The sequence below is a fragment of the Heloderma suspectum genome, chromosome 4 (genome assembly GCF_057233095.1).
Source record: "Heloderma suspectum isolate Gila_16-S chromosome 4, 16-S_ref, whole genome shotgun sequence".
NCBI classification, from domain to species: Eukaryota; Metazoa; Chordata; class Lepidosauria; order Squamata; family Helodermatidae; genus Heloderma; species Heloderma suspectum.
The window spans coordinates 297,670,497-297,686,929 of NC_139461.1; the positions used below are offsets into that span (position 1 = coordinate 297,670,497).

At 45.6% G+C, this 16,433-nt stretch overlaps 1 protein-coding gene across 1 annotated transcript in view; it reads left to right on the forward strand.

Annotated features, from left to right (window-relative positions):
• Window positions 1-16,433, forward strand: part of PHACTR3 (phosphatase and actin regulator 3) — a 371,137-nt gene that overhangs the window by 187,750 nt on the left and 166,954 nt on the right. The window contains exons 3-4 of the mRNA XM_084854302.1: window positions 2,424-2,501; window positions 14,441-14,620. Of these exons, the coding sequence (XP_084710428.1) occupies window positions 2,424-2,501; window positions 14,441-14,620 (258 nt within the window). The remainder of the gene's footprint in view (window positions 1-2,423; window positions 2,502-14,440; window positions 14,621-16,433) is intronic.

Below are 16,433 nucleotides of genomic sequence, written 5' to 3' on the forward strand. Positions count from 1 at the left end.
TGGCTTTCAGAGCAAGGAGCTCTGGCAGCAAGGAGAAGGTTCCAGCTGCACGACAACCTAGGGATGCTGGAGAAATTTGAGACGGACTAAAACAAGCTTGGATTTCTAGGAATCCGACTGGCAGAATCTGCTGCAGAATGACCCCCTCAGGCCACGCGCAGTCCGTGGACTTTCTGATTTTTTCTTTACTTTCCCGAAATTTAAGCATATTTATTCGTAGGAAAATACACAAGTTCCTGGTGTGGCAAAGTGGAACGGAATGGGGGACAATACGCTAAATGTTATGTACTCAGGTAAATTATGTAAGGTGTTATGAACCCCCCTATGTAATTATTTGCATATTTTCCTGCATAATGGCGTATATTTTTTTTCACCTGTCTGTGAATGGACAATGGAACAAAAGGTGCCTGACAATCCACGGAACACAGACGGAGCGGGTTTTATACAGTCCATACATGCCTACTACAACCCCAGCATTTCCCAGTAGAGCTGGCGTGGGGAACCTCAGGCCCAGAGTCCTAATCCAGCCCCCCCGGGGTTCCCCACATGGCCATGCCCCCTTCTGCAGGCCCCACCCCCTTTCCCCATCCTGGCTTTTGTACAGTTTTTCCTGATTCTAAAAGGTTGAAATGCCTCCCCTAATGCTCAGTTACCAACAGTAAGAGCTTTAAATTACAACAGGCTGGTATTTGGGATATATTTTGTATTTTGGCCTCAGCTCTTTTGCCTTTGGCCATGCCCCCTTTGACTTCAGCCCCCGCCCACAACTGGAATGTGGCCCCCGACAGCTTCTCTGAGAATGAAGTCAGCCCTTGTCCAAAGAAGATTCCCCACCCGTGTTCTAGACCCTGCCAAGCTCCAAGCCAACCACCTTTCCAGAAGTGGGATCGCTTTGCTTTCAGACTATGCAGGACTTACATTTCTGCCTGGACAGTGTAAAGAGGGCTTCCAAGCATAAGCAGAGATCTTGCCATGGAGCACTGAGGAATTGCATTCATTCTTCCACCAACAAACATCTAGGATCAGGTTTCCACCCCTGAAATGTGGCTTCTTAGCTAACTCCAACACCCTTCTTTTCTTGAAATTAAGCTCTGCTGCCAAAGAAAGCTGAGTCCTGGTTTGCAACTGCACCGCAATATCCTGAAAAGTCTGGAATGAAGATACAATGCCCATTTGATTAGAATCACCTCTTCTTTGGAGGTTTCCTGGCTTTTGTGCAGAATTTTCCCCGTTCTGAAAGGTTGAAATCCCTCTCCGAGGACTGGCAGTAAGAACTCTTAAGCTACAATGTATTTTTTGTATACAATTTTTTTTTTGTATTTTGGGCTCCACCCGTTTGCCTTTGGCACCTCCTCCATTGGAATGCAGCCCCTGAGAGCTTCTCTAAAACTGAATTTGGCCCTCGAGCTGAGAGAGGCTCCGCACCCCTGCACTAGGGAGTTGGTCTGGAGAACTAGCCCAAGTCTGTGATGCAATCTTTCTGAGAGGTTGTGATGAGAGATGGGGCAGGAAGCCAATTTGCCAATCTGGTGGCAGGGCACCAAGGATTACTGTGTGGTATGTTTGTTTGTTTATTTATTTATTTCATTTCTATACTGCCCCATAACCGAAGCTACAAAAATCAAAACCACAAAGCACAGCATAAAACAATATAAAATATGAAAACTTTAAACCACAATATAACAATACAACATGAATAAAACCTACCGGCAATGCAGAGATTTAAAATACAGACTGAAAACACCAGAGCTAAAAGATTAGGAAGCTAAAATGCTAAAATACTGGGAGAATAAAAAGGTCTTCACCTGGCGCTGGAAGGAGAACAACATGGTGCCAGGTGAACCTCTGTAGGGAGCCCATTCCATGGCTGGGAATGAGCTGTTCCTACAGCCAATGTGGGTAGTGGAGAGTGTTGGATGTGGACTGGGAAGGCTTGGGCTGATATTCCTGCTGAACCACCAAGTTGCTAGATTTTTATTTTATGTATTATTACATTTATATCCCACTTTTTCTCCTCCTCTCCATTTTTTCCTCGTAACAACCCTGTGAGGTAGGTTAGTCTGAGAGTCAGTGACTGACCCAGAGTCACTCACTGAGCTTTGTGGCTGAGTGGGTCATGGACTGGATCTCCCGAGTCACAGTCCATAACACTCTAACCACTACACCACACTAGCTGTCTTGAGATTGGGATTCCCCGCCACTGCCCCAGGTATATTTGCCCTGAGCACCTTTAGGGAAAGGTGGGATTCAAAAGTGATGAATAAGTACTACAGCACTGCACCTCACCCTCTCACCCGCTGTGCCATATTTCAAGCTAGACATCCTTCATCCACTCATGCAGGCTTCTTGTGGTAGTCATTTCCATGCGCTATTGGCTCTGATGTTCCATGTTGATCCTGCTCACCCCCACCCCCTTTTTGCAGTGTTAGAGAAGAAGACAACCACCAGCAAAGGTCGGGACGAGCTAATTAAGAAAGGCCTTCTCGAAATAATGGAACAAGGCAAGTGCAAGCGATCTTCGGGGTTTTTCTCTGCCTGTCCTTCCCATAACAAACTGGAAGGGGCTTCACTATTTATTCCTAAAAAGACAAAAATAGGCTCATTCAGTTAGGGAGTTCAAGGAAGGAGTCCAATTTGGCCCCACCACTGCCCACCCCAGTACACACACACACACACACACACACACACACACACAGTTTCCCCAGTCTATAGTGAATTAGTTAAAACAAAGCAGACATTCTACTCCACTGAAACCCACACAGCAAGAGTTACGGGACATGGGACCTTTTTGGTGGAATCATATTTGGGGCCTCATGTTTCACTGACCCTTATGCCAGGTTCCCTCCTTTGTCCTCACATCACACGCATACCCATAAGACGTACAGATACAGGCATTGTTCCCCTGCCCCGTTGACTTGCCCCCAAAGCATTGGCTTGCAGAGCCATTCTGCTTCGCATGCTCGCATGTTCTTGCTAATGTTCATTTCCATTATAACTGAGAAAATGACCTCCCATTCTGAGGTACTACTTTACACCATAAATGAGCCAGGAATGGCGAGCAGTGCAGATCACTGTGCTCTTTACCCAGAGAAATGCTAAGAGAAACACAGCAGGAATTCTAGCATCTTGGGCTCTGCTCTGTAGCATACTTAGTTGAATTGTTAATCTGTCTCTGATTGAATAACAGGGGTGAAGAAGCTTCACCTCTTTTCATGTTCTTGGAGATTTTTTGAGCCAATTATTCTAACATCCCTTCCACTTCCCCACTGTCATTATTGGCATGGTTTGTGTGGGCTTACCATTGGTTCCATCAACTCTATTTGCAAATCAAATATTGTGTCAGCGTCTAATGTTTCGTCCTCTTTGGCTATGTCGATGTGACTGCATTAGTGTGATGTCATGGCTACCAAGGGAAGGGGGAGGTGGCCATAAAGGGGTGGAATGAATGACTTTCCAAATAAAGGCAGAGTTCAGTAGCAGCAACCCCATGTGATGTCTGTCATGGCAATAGAAAAATCCCCAAACACAATTTATTATATCTATCTATCTATCTATCTATCTATCTATCTATCTATCTATCTATTCTCATACACCCTCCAGCTCAGGCTCCCATGAAATGTGATCTGAATATGTATTTAAGAATGTATGTTGATTTCCACAGAGTCTTTTGAGAAAAGGCCAGAAAGGGAGAGGGCATCAGATTAGATGATCCGTTGGGTCGCTCATCCATCCATCACCATATTGGTTTGTGCTGCTAGGGATCGAGTTAGGATTTGGCTTTGGGATTGTGCCAGCTTGTATTTCATTTTTTTCTTTGTAAACATAATTTCTAAGCCCCATGGCTATGGACCAAAAATGTAGATGCAGTACAATGACTGCTGAAGGCTCAGAAACCAGAGTGTATTTTGTGCAAGCTTCTTCGACTGGCCAGAGGGAAGGTGTCTCTTCCCTGTCTACCTTAGAGCTCTAACTCCTTCCCCCTGTGGTTATTTTTTTAATACTAAAAAGAAAGAAAGAAGTGACCTGATAGACTTTAACATTGGGCAGGATGCCCTCTTTGGCCATCCTGTAAAATAAAATTAAAAATGACACATTTGAATAAGACTTATAATAGTCGCTGCATATTTTGCTCTAGCAACGTATACAATTAGGTTAGCCTTTTCTAACCTGACACCCTTTGGATGTTTTGGACTTCAATTCCCATAAGTCCCAGCAGAATTGTCAGGGTCAGGAATGCTGGGAGTTCTAGTCCAAAACATCTGAAGGGCTAGGAAGGCTGGATTAGGTTGGGGAAGGGTAGATTAGGATTTGGTTCATATGGTCTCTTAATTTTTATTTATTTATCATTAAATTTCTATACCGCCCCACAGCCAAAGCTCTCTGGGTGGTTCACAATACTTTAAACCATAAAATATACGATGATAAAATACAATATAAAAATTTTAAACTACAGTAATAACAGCAACAACAACAACAGCCAAATAGAGCATAGCAGCAGTGCAAAGATTTAAAATACAGTACCAGATTTAAAACAGAAACCGAAAAACTAAAATGGTTGGGAAAATAAAAAGGACTTTGCCTGGTGGTGAAAAGAGCACAATGTAGTTGCCAGGTGAGCCTCTTTAGGAAGCCCATTCCACAACCGGGGTGCCACAGCAGAAAAGGCCCTCTTCTTAGTGCCACTCACCTCACTTCCTTGGGAAGGGACTCCTGGAGAAGGACCACTGAAGACCGTCTTAGGGTCCTGGCAGGTCTTAAGCACATAGATAGAAATAATTGCCAGCAGTTGGAATTCTGAGGAAGGGAGGGGTCGTCCCTTCAATCAGTTTGGAACTGTCAGCTGATGCAGAATTACCATTCATGCCTCACTGGCATTCTCAAAGAAGAGAAAAGAGAAGGAGCTGCCACTGCTGCCCTGCGTAACGACTCCAGCTATCTTTGGAAGGCAGGAGGCATTTTGTGTGGGCAGCCATGACATTTGGCTAGTGCCTGAGCAAGCTTTCAAAAACAGGCGTTGCTGCTGGGGAAAGGCAGGTGGATGATGGCAGCTCCTTCTTTCTGTGTGCTTTCTGAAAGCAGGGGGAATGAGGTGAGGAGAAGAATGGTGCTACTGGCCCCAATCCAGGGGTATCACATCAAAGACAGGTCAAATAAAAAGGATCGGAGAATAACAAGGGATTGGATAGGGGAGCCTTCCCCAACTTCTTGCCCTCCAGATGTGTTGCATTGCAAATCCCTTTGGCCATGCTGGCTGGGAATGATGGGACTTGCCGTCCAGCACATCTGGAGAGCACCAAGTTTGGGAAGGCTGGGATATGTGTTTCACTTAATCTCAAGAACTGGGCAAGAAGAAAAGGAGCTCCCAATTGCGGTAGAATTAATCAACGGGGTGAGAAAATGGAGTCAGTTTTGTTGAGCCTAGTACACTGCCAGACCACACTACAGGGAATAGTGGTGGTCCATCATGAGGTCTCTTCACTGTGATTCTCTCCCCACCAATGCTGCTGGGATCAGGTAAAATTTAGGGAAGGAGAAGGGGGCAGTGCTGATGGCTGAGGGTCTCACAGGGGTGCATGTGTCTGGCCCCATTGCATTTTCTGTGACAGGGTTGAAGAACCTCTTTCAGCCAAAGGGCCAAATTCGATTTCAAAGAAACTCACAGGAGCCACAGTCCAGTAGTGGGTGGAGCCAAAAGCAAAAGGAGTGGGGCCAAAATACAGAAAAGTACAAGCATATTATATCTTAGAGTTACTGCCAGTAACTAAGCCTTAGAAGAGGCATTTCAGCCTTTTACAATGGAGGGAGGGGGAAACCACACACAAGCTGGGAAGCCACTAAGGGATTAGTGGTCAGGGGAAGGAGGCATGGCTAGGGGAAGGGGCGTAGCCATCTGGGGAACCCCAGAGAGTTGGACTAGGTCTCCACGCCTGCTCTATGCCGTCCTCAGGAGTGTCATGGGGCTCAGAAATAATCACATTTCTTTTCTATTTGTATTTATTTATTACACTTATATCCCACTTTTCTTCCATTGTGGAACTCAAGGTGGCTATATGTGGTTCCCAGGTGGTCTCCCCTCCAAGCACTGACCAGACCCAGACCTGCTTAGCTTCAGCATGGTGGCTGCCTCCTGTGCCTTCAGACTATGCCCTGGAACCTAGGGGGGTTGAAGAATAATCTGTTTTAGCTGAACCCAAATGGTGGGGCTTGCCCATCACTAGTATGCATAGGATGACATCACTAATCCCAAAGTCCTCCTCCCTCTGCTACTCCATCTTCTGCTTATCCTCAAAATGTAATTGGGAAAGAGAACAGCAAGAATCGGGATTTTGTTTCCTTCCCGTTTTTGTTATGGTCACGTGTCGCCAAGGAAAACTGTGAGTGAGCAGCTTTACAATGCAATTTGTGTAGGCAGGAGAGTATGAATAATGGGCCTCCAAGAGCAATCTAGTACGAGCCATGTTATTCCTTCCCAACAAAATGGATGTCTTGGGTCCCAGGGGGTTACATTACGGTTTTAGTAATACATGCCATTTATTAACCCCTGTTTAAAATTCACCCACAATGTCTTTTTCAGTAACTGTTCATAAGCTTGTTCCGATTAAGGCAAGGTATGCAGCAGTTACATCCAAATCTTCTCCAATTAAACCCTATTGTAATGCAATAATTTGCAATTGTCAAATCTGTAATATTCTGCTAAGCAGAAGGCATTAAATCTTGGATGTCCCTTGAGATTCTGTCTCACAGGAATGTCTGCATAGTTATCCCAAAGTGGAGTGCCCGCTCTTGTTCCACTTCTGCTTCTGATTGGACCCAAGGTTCTTACTGGGCTGTGGTGGGGGCTACAGGAGGCATTGACACACCAGGTTTAATGGTGCAAACCCAGTGGAAGATATATCATCAATATATTAATTTGATTTATTTTATTGCACCCTATCCTGAAAGCTGAGATTGCACTACAGTATTTAAAAAAGAGAGTAAACACACCAAAATGTACAATGTTTATTTTTAAAAAGTATTTCAGCCATGGCTGTCAAATGTATGATCCTACTGGAGAGCCAGTGTGGTGGTGTGGTGTAGTGGTTTGAGTGTTGGAAAGGGACTCAGGAGATGCATTTCTGCTTTTCTGGCCACCCTAAGCATTGCTCTGGAGCCAGCGGATGGGTGTGTATCATAATTTTAATTTTCCCACAATGACCTGAAGTGCCCAATGGAATGTTGTCCTGGAGCATTGTGGGACATTTACAATGATGGCTTATAAACTCAGCAACTCAGCATTGATAGGCTGTCCCAGGGTACTGGAGTCCCAGCCCAAGAGTGCCAGATGCTGAAACAGAGCTTGAGAAATTCTGATGAAATGTAAAGTGGTATTTGAAAGGACTATTGCACTAATATACACGTAATGTTTTAAACACTCCAAAATTCTAAATAAACGCAGATATTATTTTAGCTTTTGCTGTCAATGTAATCCTGCAAAAATGGGGAAATGGCACCAGGTACCAGGATATGAAGAACAGTTATTCACAACCCTGTAGGTATCCTTAAGAGACATCCAAGTAGAGCTGAAAAAAGTCCAGTGTTCTTGCTGTGAAGCTGTGATTGCCTTCTGCAAATTTATAACCTGCAGGGTCTTCCATCCAGAACCGAGAAATTCAGATTTTGTTGCTTAACAACTACAGACTTCTAGGCCTCATGGCTACTTAGATTTGTTCGACAGCAACTGAAACCTATCTATGAAAATTACACTGTATTGAAGAACTGAGGCATCCATGCCCTGATTAGATGACTTGTCAGAGGACAGGAAGGCCTGGCTTGCTATGGTCCATGGGGTCATGAAGAGTCAGACATGACTTAATGACTGAACAACAACAACCCGATGGCCTTGTAGGCCTCTTCCAACCCTACTATTCTATGATTCTATGAACCCTTCCTTTGGCCTGTTTCTGATACTACATTGGGAGGCTTGCTTTCTAAAAGAGTGTGCATAGAAGTGGCCAGGTCATTCGCAGAAATGCATCCAGGCCCAAAGTGGAGCATTTAAAAGTCCAACTGACTGCAGTAGCAGAGGCTTTACCATGTCCTAGGCAATTGCAATGCATCAGGAGCAGTGACCAGGCCTGCCATGAAGCAGAGTGCAGCAACCTGTTTCAGGCGGCACCAGGAGGTGGCACATAGATGAAGGCAAGCAGTGGCTGAACAGTGCAACATTGACTGATTGACTGATTTGTATCCCACCTTTCTTCCAATAAAGATGGCACTCAGGGTGTTTTTTAAAACGCATTGACCACACCCAGCAGTCAGGGGAGGGGAAGAATTTGAGCCCCACTTCAGCCATCAAAATGTTTTGGACTTACACTGGCATTTCAGGAACTTTGGCATTTCAGGAGCTAAACTGGAGCCCAGGTCCTTGAACTGTTATGCCTCAGCTGGGCTTGAAAATTTTCCTGAACCCAAGTAGGCTTACCAGTTCATCTACTCATTTCTCCCTCTCCATTGTAGTTGGTTCCTGTCCCGCTGTCAACATTTCCTCTGACTTCTTCATCTGTGCAATAAGCCAGGTGCAATGTCCTCGGTTTGCACATTTTGCTTGCCCTTCCCACTTTTGCTTGTTCCTGGTCCTCCTTTTGACCTGCAAGCCTCTCCTTCAAAGTCCTGGTCTCACCATGTCCTGCCACCTGTTTCCCTTCATTCACTTGGCCAGCTGGCTGGCAAGCCTGCCCGCTTTTATTGAATTCTGACCCCAGCCCACTTCTGAAACTCCGTCTTTTGCCTTCTGATCCAGGGACCTTGGCTTACCTCCTGGTGGACGACCCCCCTGTCCCCTGCTAGCAGTGCCTCTCACTGTTCTCTCCACACAACTCTTGTTATCCCTTCCTATACTCTTGGAACATAGGAAGCTGCCTTATCACTGTGTCAGAACATTGGTCCATCCAGCTTAGTACTGTCTGTAACAGCATTCTCCAACATGGTACCCTCCAGATGTTCTGGACTAAACTTGCATCGGGCCCAGCTAGGATGGCCAGTGGTCAGAAAGGCTGGGAGTTGGCTCTCAAAACATTTGGAGGGCACCAGGTTGGGGAAGTCTGGTCTGCATGGTAGTGGCTCTCCAGGGTTTCAGACCAGAGTCTTTCTCGGATGTACCTGGAGATTCCAGAGCTTGGCCCTGGGATCGTCTGCATGCAAAACATGTGCTGTATCCATGAGCAGCGGAGGCTGGTGGCTCTGATGTCAGTCGGAACTCTAAAGGCAAAGCACCTTGGATAGCTCCTTTAGAGTTCTGACTGGTCCTGGCTGAGACCCGGAGTGGATTCACCACCCCACACATTGGAGCCACCAGCCTCCACTGCCCATGAGCTGTGCCCCATCTTTTCTCCAACAACGCCACCACCACTTGCTTCTGAAATCCAGGCATGGCATGCCTTATAAATACCAGACGGGCACTTTTCAAATGGAGCGCCCTTGCAAGGCATTGTAAATGTTAATGGAGACATCCCCCTTTTTTCTGGTTTGCTTCAGCTACAAAAGTGGGGGTTTCACCCAAACGACCAAATGGTATAGTGGAAGAAAGAAAGACACGGCCAGGAAACAATGCAGGTGGCGGTTGATATGTCAGTGCTTATGTATGGGGCTGGCTTGACAATGACTTGAAACGTAGGCAGTGAACTCCCCTCGCTCCCTCCTTCTGCCGTATCTTAGCAACGGTGCTGCTGCAAGGGCTATTTTAAGAACAGTAACTTTTCACTGAACGTGATTACGAGGCAGAGTGGGCGAGCTTGGCCTATAAAAACGTTGCGCTGGGAGCGCTGCGGCAGGCAGGCCAGGTTTCCCCATGTCCTTAGATTGCAACCAGAGCACTCCGCTGAATCTGAATTCCCTTGATGAGAGAAAGGAAGAGCTGGGCTGGGTTCTGGAGCTCAGCTCCTTCAAATTGCCACTCCAGAAACTTGTAATGAAATAATAACAAGGATAAGCTGAGCATGTCTTGAGCTTCTGATCAAGGGTGTCTGAGAAGGAGAAATGCACATTCTCTGACCGGAAGTCATGCCAGGTGCTCACCTGCATTACTTCAGTTTGGGTCATAGTGCTGAGCCTGTCATTTCTGAGGGAGGAAGGGGGAGGGAAGACAGGTGTCAACCCCAGTGAGAAAAAGGTGACAATGGGCCTGGCTGGACAGGCAAATAATAAAGGAACCTCAACCAACTCATACTCCTTTCTTGGGGAAGGTACGCGAGAAGGTTGTGGTAGGACAACTGCAGGCACTCTTGGAGGATACCGATTATCTAGACCCATTTCAATTTGGCTCCAGCCTGGTTATGGGACCAAATCTGCCTTGGTCACTCTAATGGATGACCTTTATTGAGAGAGGGACAGGAGGAATGCAACCCTGTAAATTATGCTCGATCTCTCGTGAGCTTTTAGTACCATTGGCCATGCTATCCTCCTAGACTGGCTCCATGGATTGGGCAGAGACACTTGGTTAAAGTTCTTCCAGTCCTACCTGAGGGGCCAATTTCAGAGAGTAACATTGGGTGACCATTCCTTGGCCCCTTGCCAATTGAACCATGGGGTTCTTCAGGGCACCACCTTGTCCCCAATGTTGTTTAACATCTATATGAAGCCACTGGGAGTGGTCATTAGGGATTTGGAGCCAAGTGCCATCAGTATGCTGATGACACACAGCTCTGTCTCCCTGTGACATCTGAATTGGGTGAGTCCTGGATCAGTGCTTAGACTCAGTGATGGGCTGGATGAAGGCCAATAAACTGAAGCTGAATCCTGGCAAGACAGAAGCTCTGTGAGTGAGTAGATCCTGAGTTTGGGAGATAGGCTCATTGCCTGTTCTGGATGGGGTTTCACTCCCTTTGAAAGATCAGGTTTGTGGTCTGGGGGTACTCCTGGATCCATCACATCCATCTTTGGGTGGTACGCCAGCTATGGCCTCTCATGGACAGGGATAGATTGGCCACAATGGTACAGGGATTAATAACCTTGAGATTAGGTTACTGCAAGGCACTGTATGTGGAGCTGCCCTTAAGTTTGGTCTGGAAGCTGTGGCTAGTGCAGAGTGTAGCAGCTCAGCTGTTTTGGGAGCTGCCCCTTTTCAGCATGTAACACCTTTGCTGCTGGACCAGCTTTAAGGTTTTGTTTTTGGTGTCTAAATCCCTAAAGAATATGGGACTGGGCTATTTGAGAGAGCACCTTCTCCCTTATCAACCTGCCCAGTCACTGGGTCATCAGATGAGGCATTCCTGGTAGTTTCCCATGGGCCTGAGGTTTGTTCAGAGTCCACTCAGTACAGAGCTGTTAGTGTACTGGCTCCCTCTCTGTGGAATTTTCTGCCACTTGACGTCATGCAGGTGCCAACTTTGCTTTGCTTTTGGCATCTGCTAGGTACATTTTTATTTAAACAAACCTTCCTTGAGCAAGAGACCAACTACATATTTATTGCTGTAATTTGATTTTAAATATTTTTATCCTTTTGTATTTTGGTTTCCCCTGCCATTGATCACAGCTCGGGAATCTTTTTTTAGTTGTAGAGCAGTTTATAAATGTTGTAAGCATATAAATAAATAAAAGAACCATCTTCAGGTTGGTTAGACCAGCCCAAGAAATGGTTATCTCCTGAACTAAGCATCCTATCTTGAGAGTCATTGGGGCCAACATGCAACAGAAGGGGCCCTTTTGAAATTATTCCCATGAAGACACATACATGAAAAATATAACAAAGATATTGAAAAGCTCTGTGAGCAGCATACAAAATTTCTGCTGGCTTCTGCTAGAAGGTCTATGTTGGATTTACTTTTTCTTAACACATTTTATTTAACCTTTACATGTGTTGAGTGAATACAATGACAGTACCAACCCACCAATATATTGTATCTCCTTCTGGTTTCTTATGTGTACACATACACACATAAGACACATATACAAAGATCGCACTTCTTTGTAGGAATTAATGTGCCACCCATGTGGCATGTCTGACAATCACACAGGTAGGAGTTTGTTTTCTCTCTATATACAGGAAAGGAGTGGCCAATACTCATTTTCTGCAGTGTGTGCAGAGGGGGTGAAATTGATATGTGTCATACGTTGCATGCTAATTCCTATTCAGAAATGCCCAAATAGTAGTGTGCAACAGAGGAGCTGGTGGCTCTGATGTCAGTGGGTCGGTGAATCCGCTCTGCGTTTCAGTCACAACCAATCAGAACGCTAAAGGAGCTCTCCAAGGTAGCTCCTTTAGTGTTCTGGCTGGTTCTGACTGAAGCCTGGAGCGGATTCACTGCCCCACTGACATCAGAGCCACCAGCTTCCACTGGTGTGCTATGCAGCCCTAATTGTAATCTGAATCGAATCTGCATGCATGCTTAGGGAGCTGTCCTGGGTGCTGATTCATGCTCTGCTATTAGCAAACTGCTTAATCATCCATACAGTGTGATCCTGTGAACAACATTAACATTAAACCTGTAAAAAGCAAACAACATTTCCCATGGGGTTAGCTTAAATTTTATGGGGGAGTGTTCAGTGGTACTATAGCAGTTAGGGGAATCTACATTTATTAAAAGGGGAAGCAGTATAGCCTAGAGTTGATCTGGTTTGCCTCGTACTTTCATTTCGCTATCTGGTGCTTTAACGTCTCCACAATGAAAAAATCTGACAGCCTCCTGTAGCCATGCTGCAATGAACAGAGAGGGATTCCACTGTTGTTATGCAGTCAGATCTATTCTTGCTGTCATGAAGGGGGCAAAGGCAATCAGATCCTTAAGTACTGCCTGAAGATATTCGACAACGCAGTTCTTATGTCTAAGATATGGGAGCATCTGGTAATCTCAATTATTTACAAGCTAGCGCAATGCCCATCAAACATCATTATATTGAGTGGTGTGTGTGCATGCATGTGTGTGTACATATGTGGCAAGGACTTCCAGGGATATACAGTACAACTCTGTGCACTCTGCACAGAAAGGCAAATTGCATTGTCCTGCGGAATCTCTGCCAGGAGGGGCTGAGCCCCCCCATGTCTGGGGAAGAGGGCAGATTTTCCATGTGGAGGTTCCCTTTGATAGATGCAAATGGCAACCGTCCACTTATACGTTAAAAAGTGTAGTGGTGCATCCAGGTCAGGGCCAGTCCTGCCATGCAGCAGGGTGAAGAGACCTGCTTCAAGCAGCACCATGAGAGTGAAGTGGATAGGGTGGGTACTAAACCTGTTTCATGCCCCCGGTGACCGCAGGTAATAAGCATTAATCCTGCTGCACTCTGAATAGCCCAGTCTCTCCATCTATATAGCATGGAGGTGGGGAAACTCTAATCCAGGGGAAACTGTTATCCAGATGTTGCTGGATTACAACTCCCAGCATTCCTGACCATTAGCCATGCTGTCTGGGGCTGATGGGAGTTAGATTTCAACCACATCTGGAGGGTAACAGGTTTCCCATCCCTGGTACAGGCTCTGATTCTTGGTCATACTAGCATGTGATGGAAAGATCTCTCTCTCTCTCTCTCTCTCTCTCTCCCTCCCTCCCTCCCTTCCCTTCCCTTCCCTTCCCTCCCAACTAGGGATGTATGAGAATTTTGTTTTGCTCAAAAAACATGCAAGCATGCCCTGTTCAAAGCCCCAAACACAATTGCAAGCACATGTCTGCTGAAAATCTTCGCAAATTGCTGGACATGCGCTTGCGTTTGATCTCCACAACAGTCTCGGTTTGATTTTGCACTAACTTCCTACTGCATATTAAAAGCCCTGCTTTATTCTATGGTGGAAACCTGCACAAATTAGGAAATCTGTGCAAATTTGGGGAAATTTGCATAAATTTCATGTTTGATCCTTGCTCGATTTGCACAGTTTTCATATTCGCACAGAACGAGCAACTGTTACAAACATGACTGGGAACCGGGCACAAGACAAATGGTGAGATGGTCAGAGAATTCTAGCAATCTCGAACATCACTCATTTCCCCATCCCTACTTCCAAGCTTTGTACCTCCACCACACGTGTCCCTTTGTAAACTCCCCAGCCACATATTTATAGGTATCTTTTATGATCACTCATTATGCGCTATGCATGAGATTGCATCCACAGAAGTCCCTCTCAAAAGGACTACTGCAGCGGTCAAACGTTGTATCATTTACGGTGCAATCCTATGTGTGTTTAGAAAGAAAAAAGTCCTACAACTCTCAGCATTCCCCCGCCAGCCATGCTGGCTGGGGAATGTTGGGCGTTGTAGGACTTTTCTTCATCTAAACATGCCTAGGATTGCACCCTTCTTAATTTCTTTCAGACATTTCTATGCCACGCTTCAACCGAGGGTCCCCAGAGGGTGGTTCCTAATTATGAATTCACATGGCAAGGCCCTCCCTTGGACTCAAAACTGTAACACGGGAAGGTGGGCTTCAGCTTACTCATTATCAGCTTAACTAATGATCAAATGTCATGGTGTCCTAGATTCTGAAGGCAAAGCATGCCCTGCTGACGCTGCCACCAGAGCAATGCTGAGTGACCCTTCAGCCCCCTCATGCCAGGCACTTACCTCAGAAGAGACGCGGCAGGAACATATATCAGCTACAACCAATGCCACCTCACTTGGCGAGGAGCTACATTCAGAAGAGCTGAGAGAAGATGCAGGTATTGGCTGTGAAACAATATTGGTTGGCCTTTCCATTCCACTGAGCTGTAGCTGAGGCTGTCTGATGCCACCAAAGTTTGCTGTGTTGGCTAGCCCAGTTTCCCCCCTGCTCCCTGGCTGCCATGGCAACTAATTCTAAGTTTTCTAAACCTGACCTTCCCAGTCATTTTACCAAGAGAGGAACTGTGGATGAGAGTTCTGTGTTCTGAACAAGACTGAATGTGGTGGGTATGTAAGTGAGGGCAGCACATTTTCTGGGTGAAGATAGTTATAATATAATTTGCCATGGATTGGACTAGGTGCTGCACTGGCTCCCTATCTGATCTGATCATTTCCTGATTCCAGAGCAGGGGTCCACAACCTCTTTCTGCCCAAGGGCTGGATTCTGGAGAAGTTCTTGGGGCCACATTCCAGCAGTGGGTGGGCTAAGGATGCTGGAGAAATCTGCCGTGGACTCAAATGAGGCTGGTTTCCAACGAATCCAACCTCCGGAGTCCACAGCAGACTGGTCACGCTCACCTCCACGTCTGGAAGAGTTCCCATGGGGTGGCTCTCCATCTTTCTAAAAAAGTCAGTACAGTAATGTTGGTTGCCATTAGCCTATCGCGGGAAAATTACGGCCATAAATGGTGTATTGTATACCATTTGCAGCTATAAAGCACTGACTTTGACCTAAATACAGGCGTAAACAGCTGCAATTTAGATAAAAGTAAATGCTTTACAGCCATGGCATACAATATGCCATTTATAGCTGTAATTTTCACGTGATAGGCTAATGGCAGCTGCCATGAGCATATCGCATTTTTCAGAAAGATGGAGAACTGCTCCGCCACCTCTGGTGGACGTGGCAGGGCTCCAGAGGAATCTGCAGGGCCCCAAGCCACCTGAATTGTCCCGTGATGGACATCCCCCGGGTCCGGGCACTGGGGGGGTTGTACATTCCGAGGGTGGGCTGAAGGAAAAATGAAGTGGCAGCAAAGGCAAAGGATGCAAGGCCAAACTACCACCACCATTTCACTTCAAGTTCCATAGTTTAAGCATGCGCTGTGTGGAGAAGTGCTTCCTTTTAGCAGTCCTGAATCTTCTACCACTCAGCTTCATTGGATGACCCCATGTCTGGGGATTAAGAGGAAAAACATCTCTCTACCTACTTTCTCCACACCATGCATAATTTTGTATGCCTTTATCATGTCTCCCCTTACTCACCAGATACTACATACAAAATGGCCACTGACCCACAGAAGCAATGAAGAAAAATAAAATTAAATGGGAAGGATCTCCAGAATAATATAATTGATCTGTAAGATCGCTTGCATGGGAACAACCTGCATTTGGGAGGTCTTACAGAACAAGTGAAGGAATCTGAACTTGTTTTTAATTTTTAATTTATTTATTTCTTTACAGAGAAGGCTATTGGAAAAATTCCCATACTTCTAAACCTGTTAGAGATTGAGGGTTCACACAAGCTTAGATTGCCTGCTGCTGCTAGTAAACAGGGGAAACCAAGAGACATCGTAGCAAGTTATACATTTTCTAAGATGAAGGACTCATTTATTTATTTATTTATTTATTCCATTCCATTCCATTTCTATACCGCCCAGTAGCCAAAGCTCTCTGGGTGGTCGACAAAAATTAAAACCCAAAAACGCTGGATAAAACAATAGACAATATAAAAGCATTAAAACCGTAATATAACAATACAACCAGAATAAAACCTAGCAGCAATGCAGAGATTTAAAATACAGTTTTAAAACACCAAAGCTAAAAGACTAGGAGGCTAAAATGCTAAAATACTGGGACAATAAAAAGGTC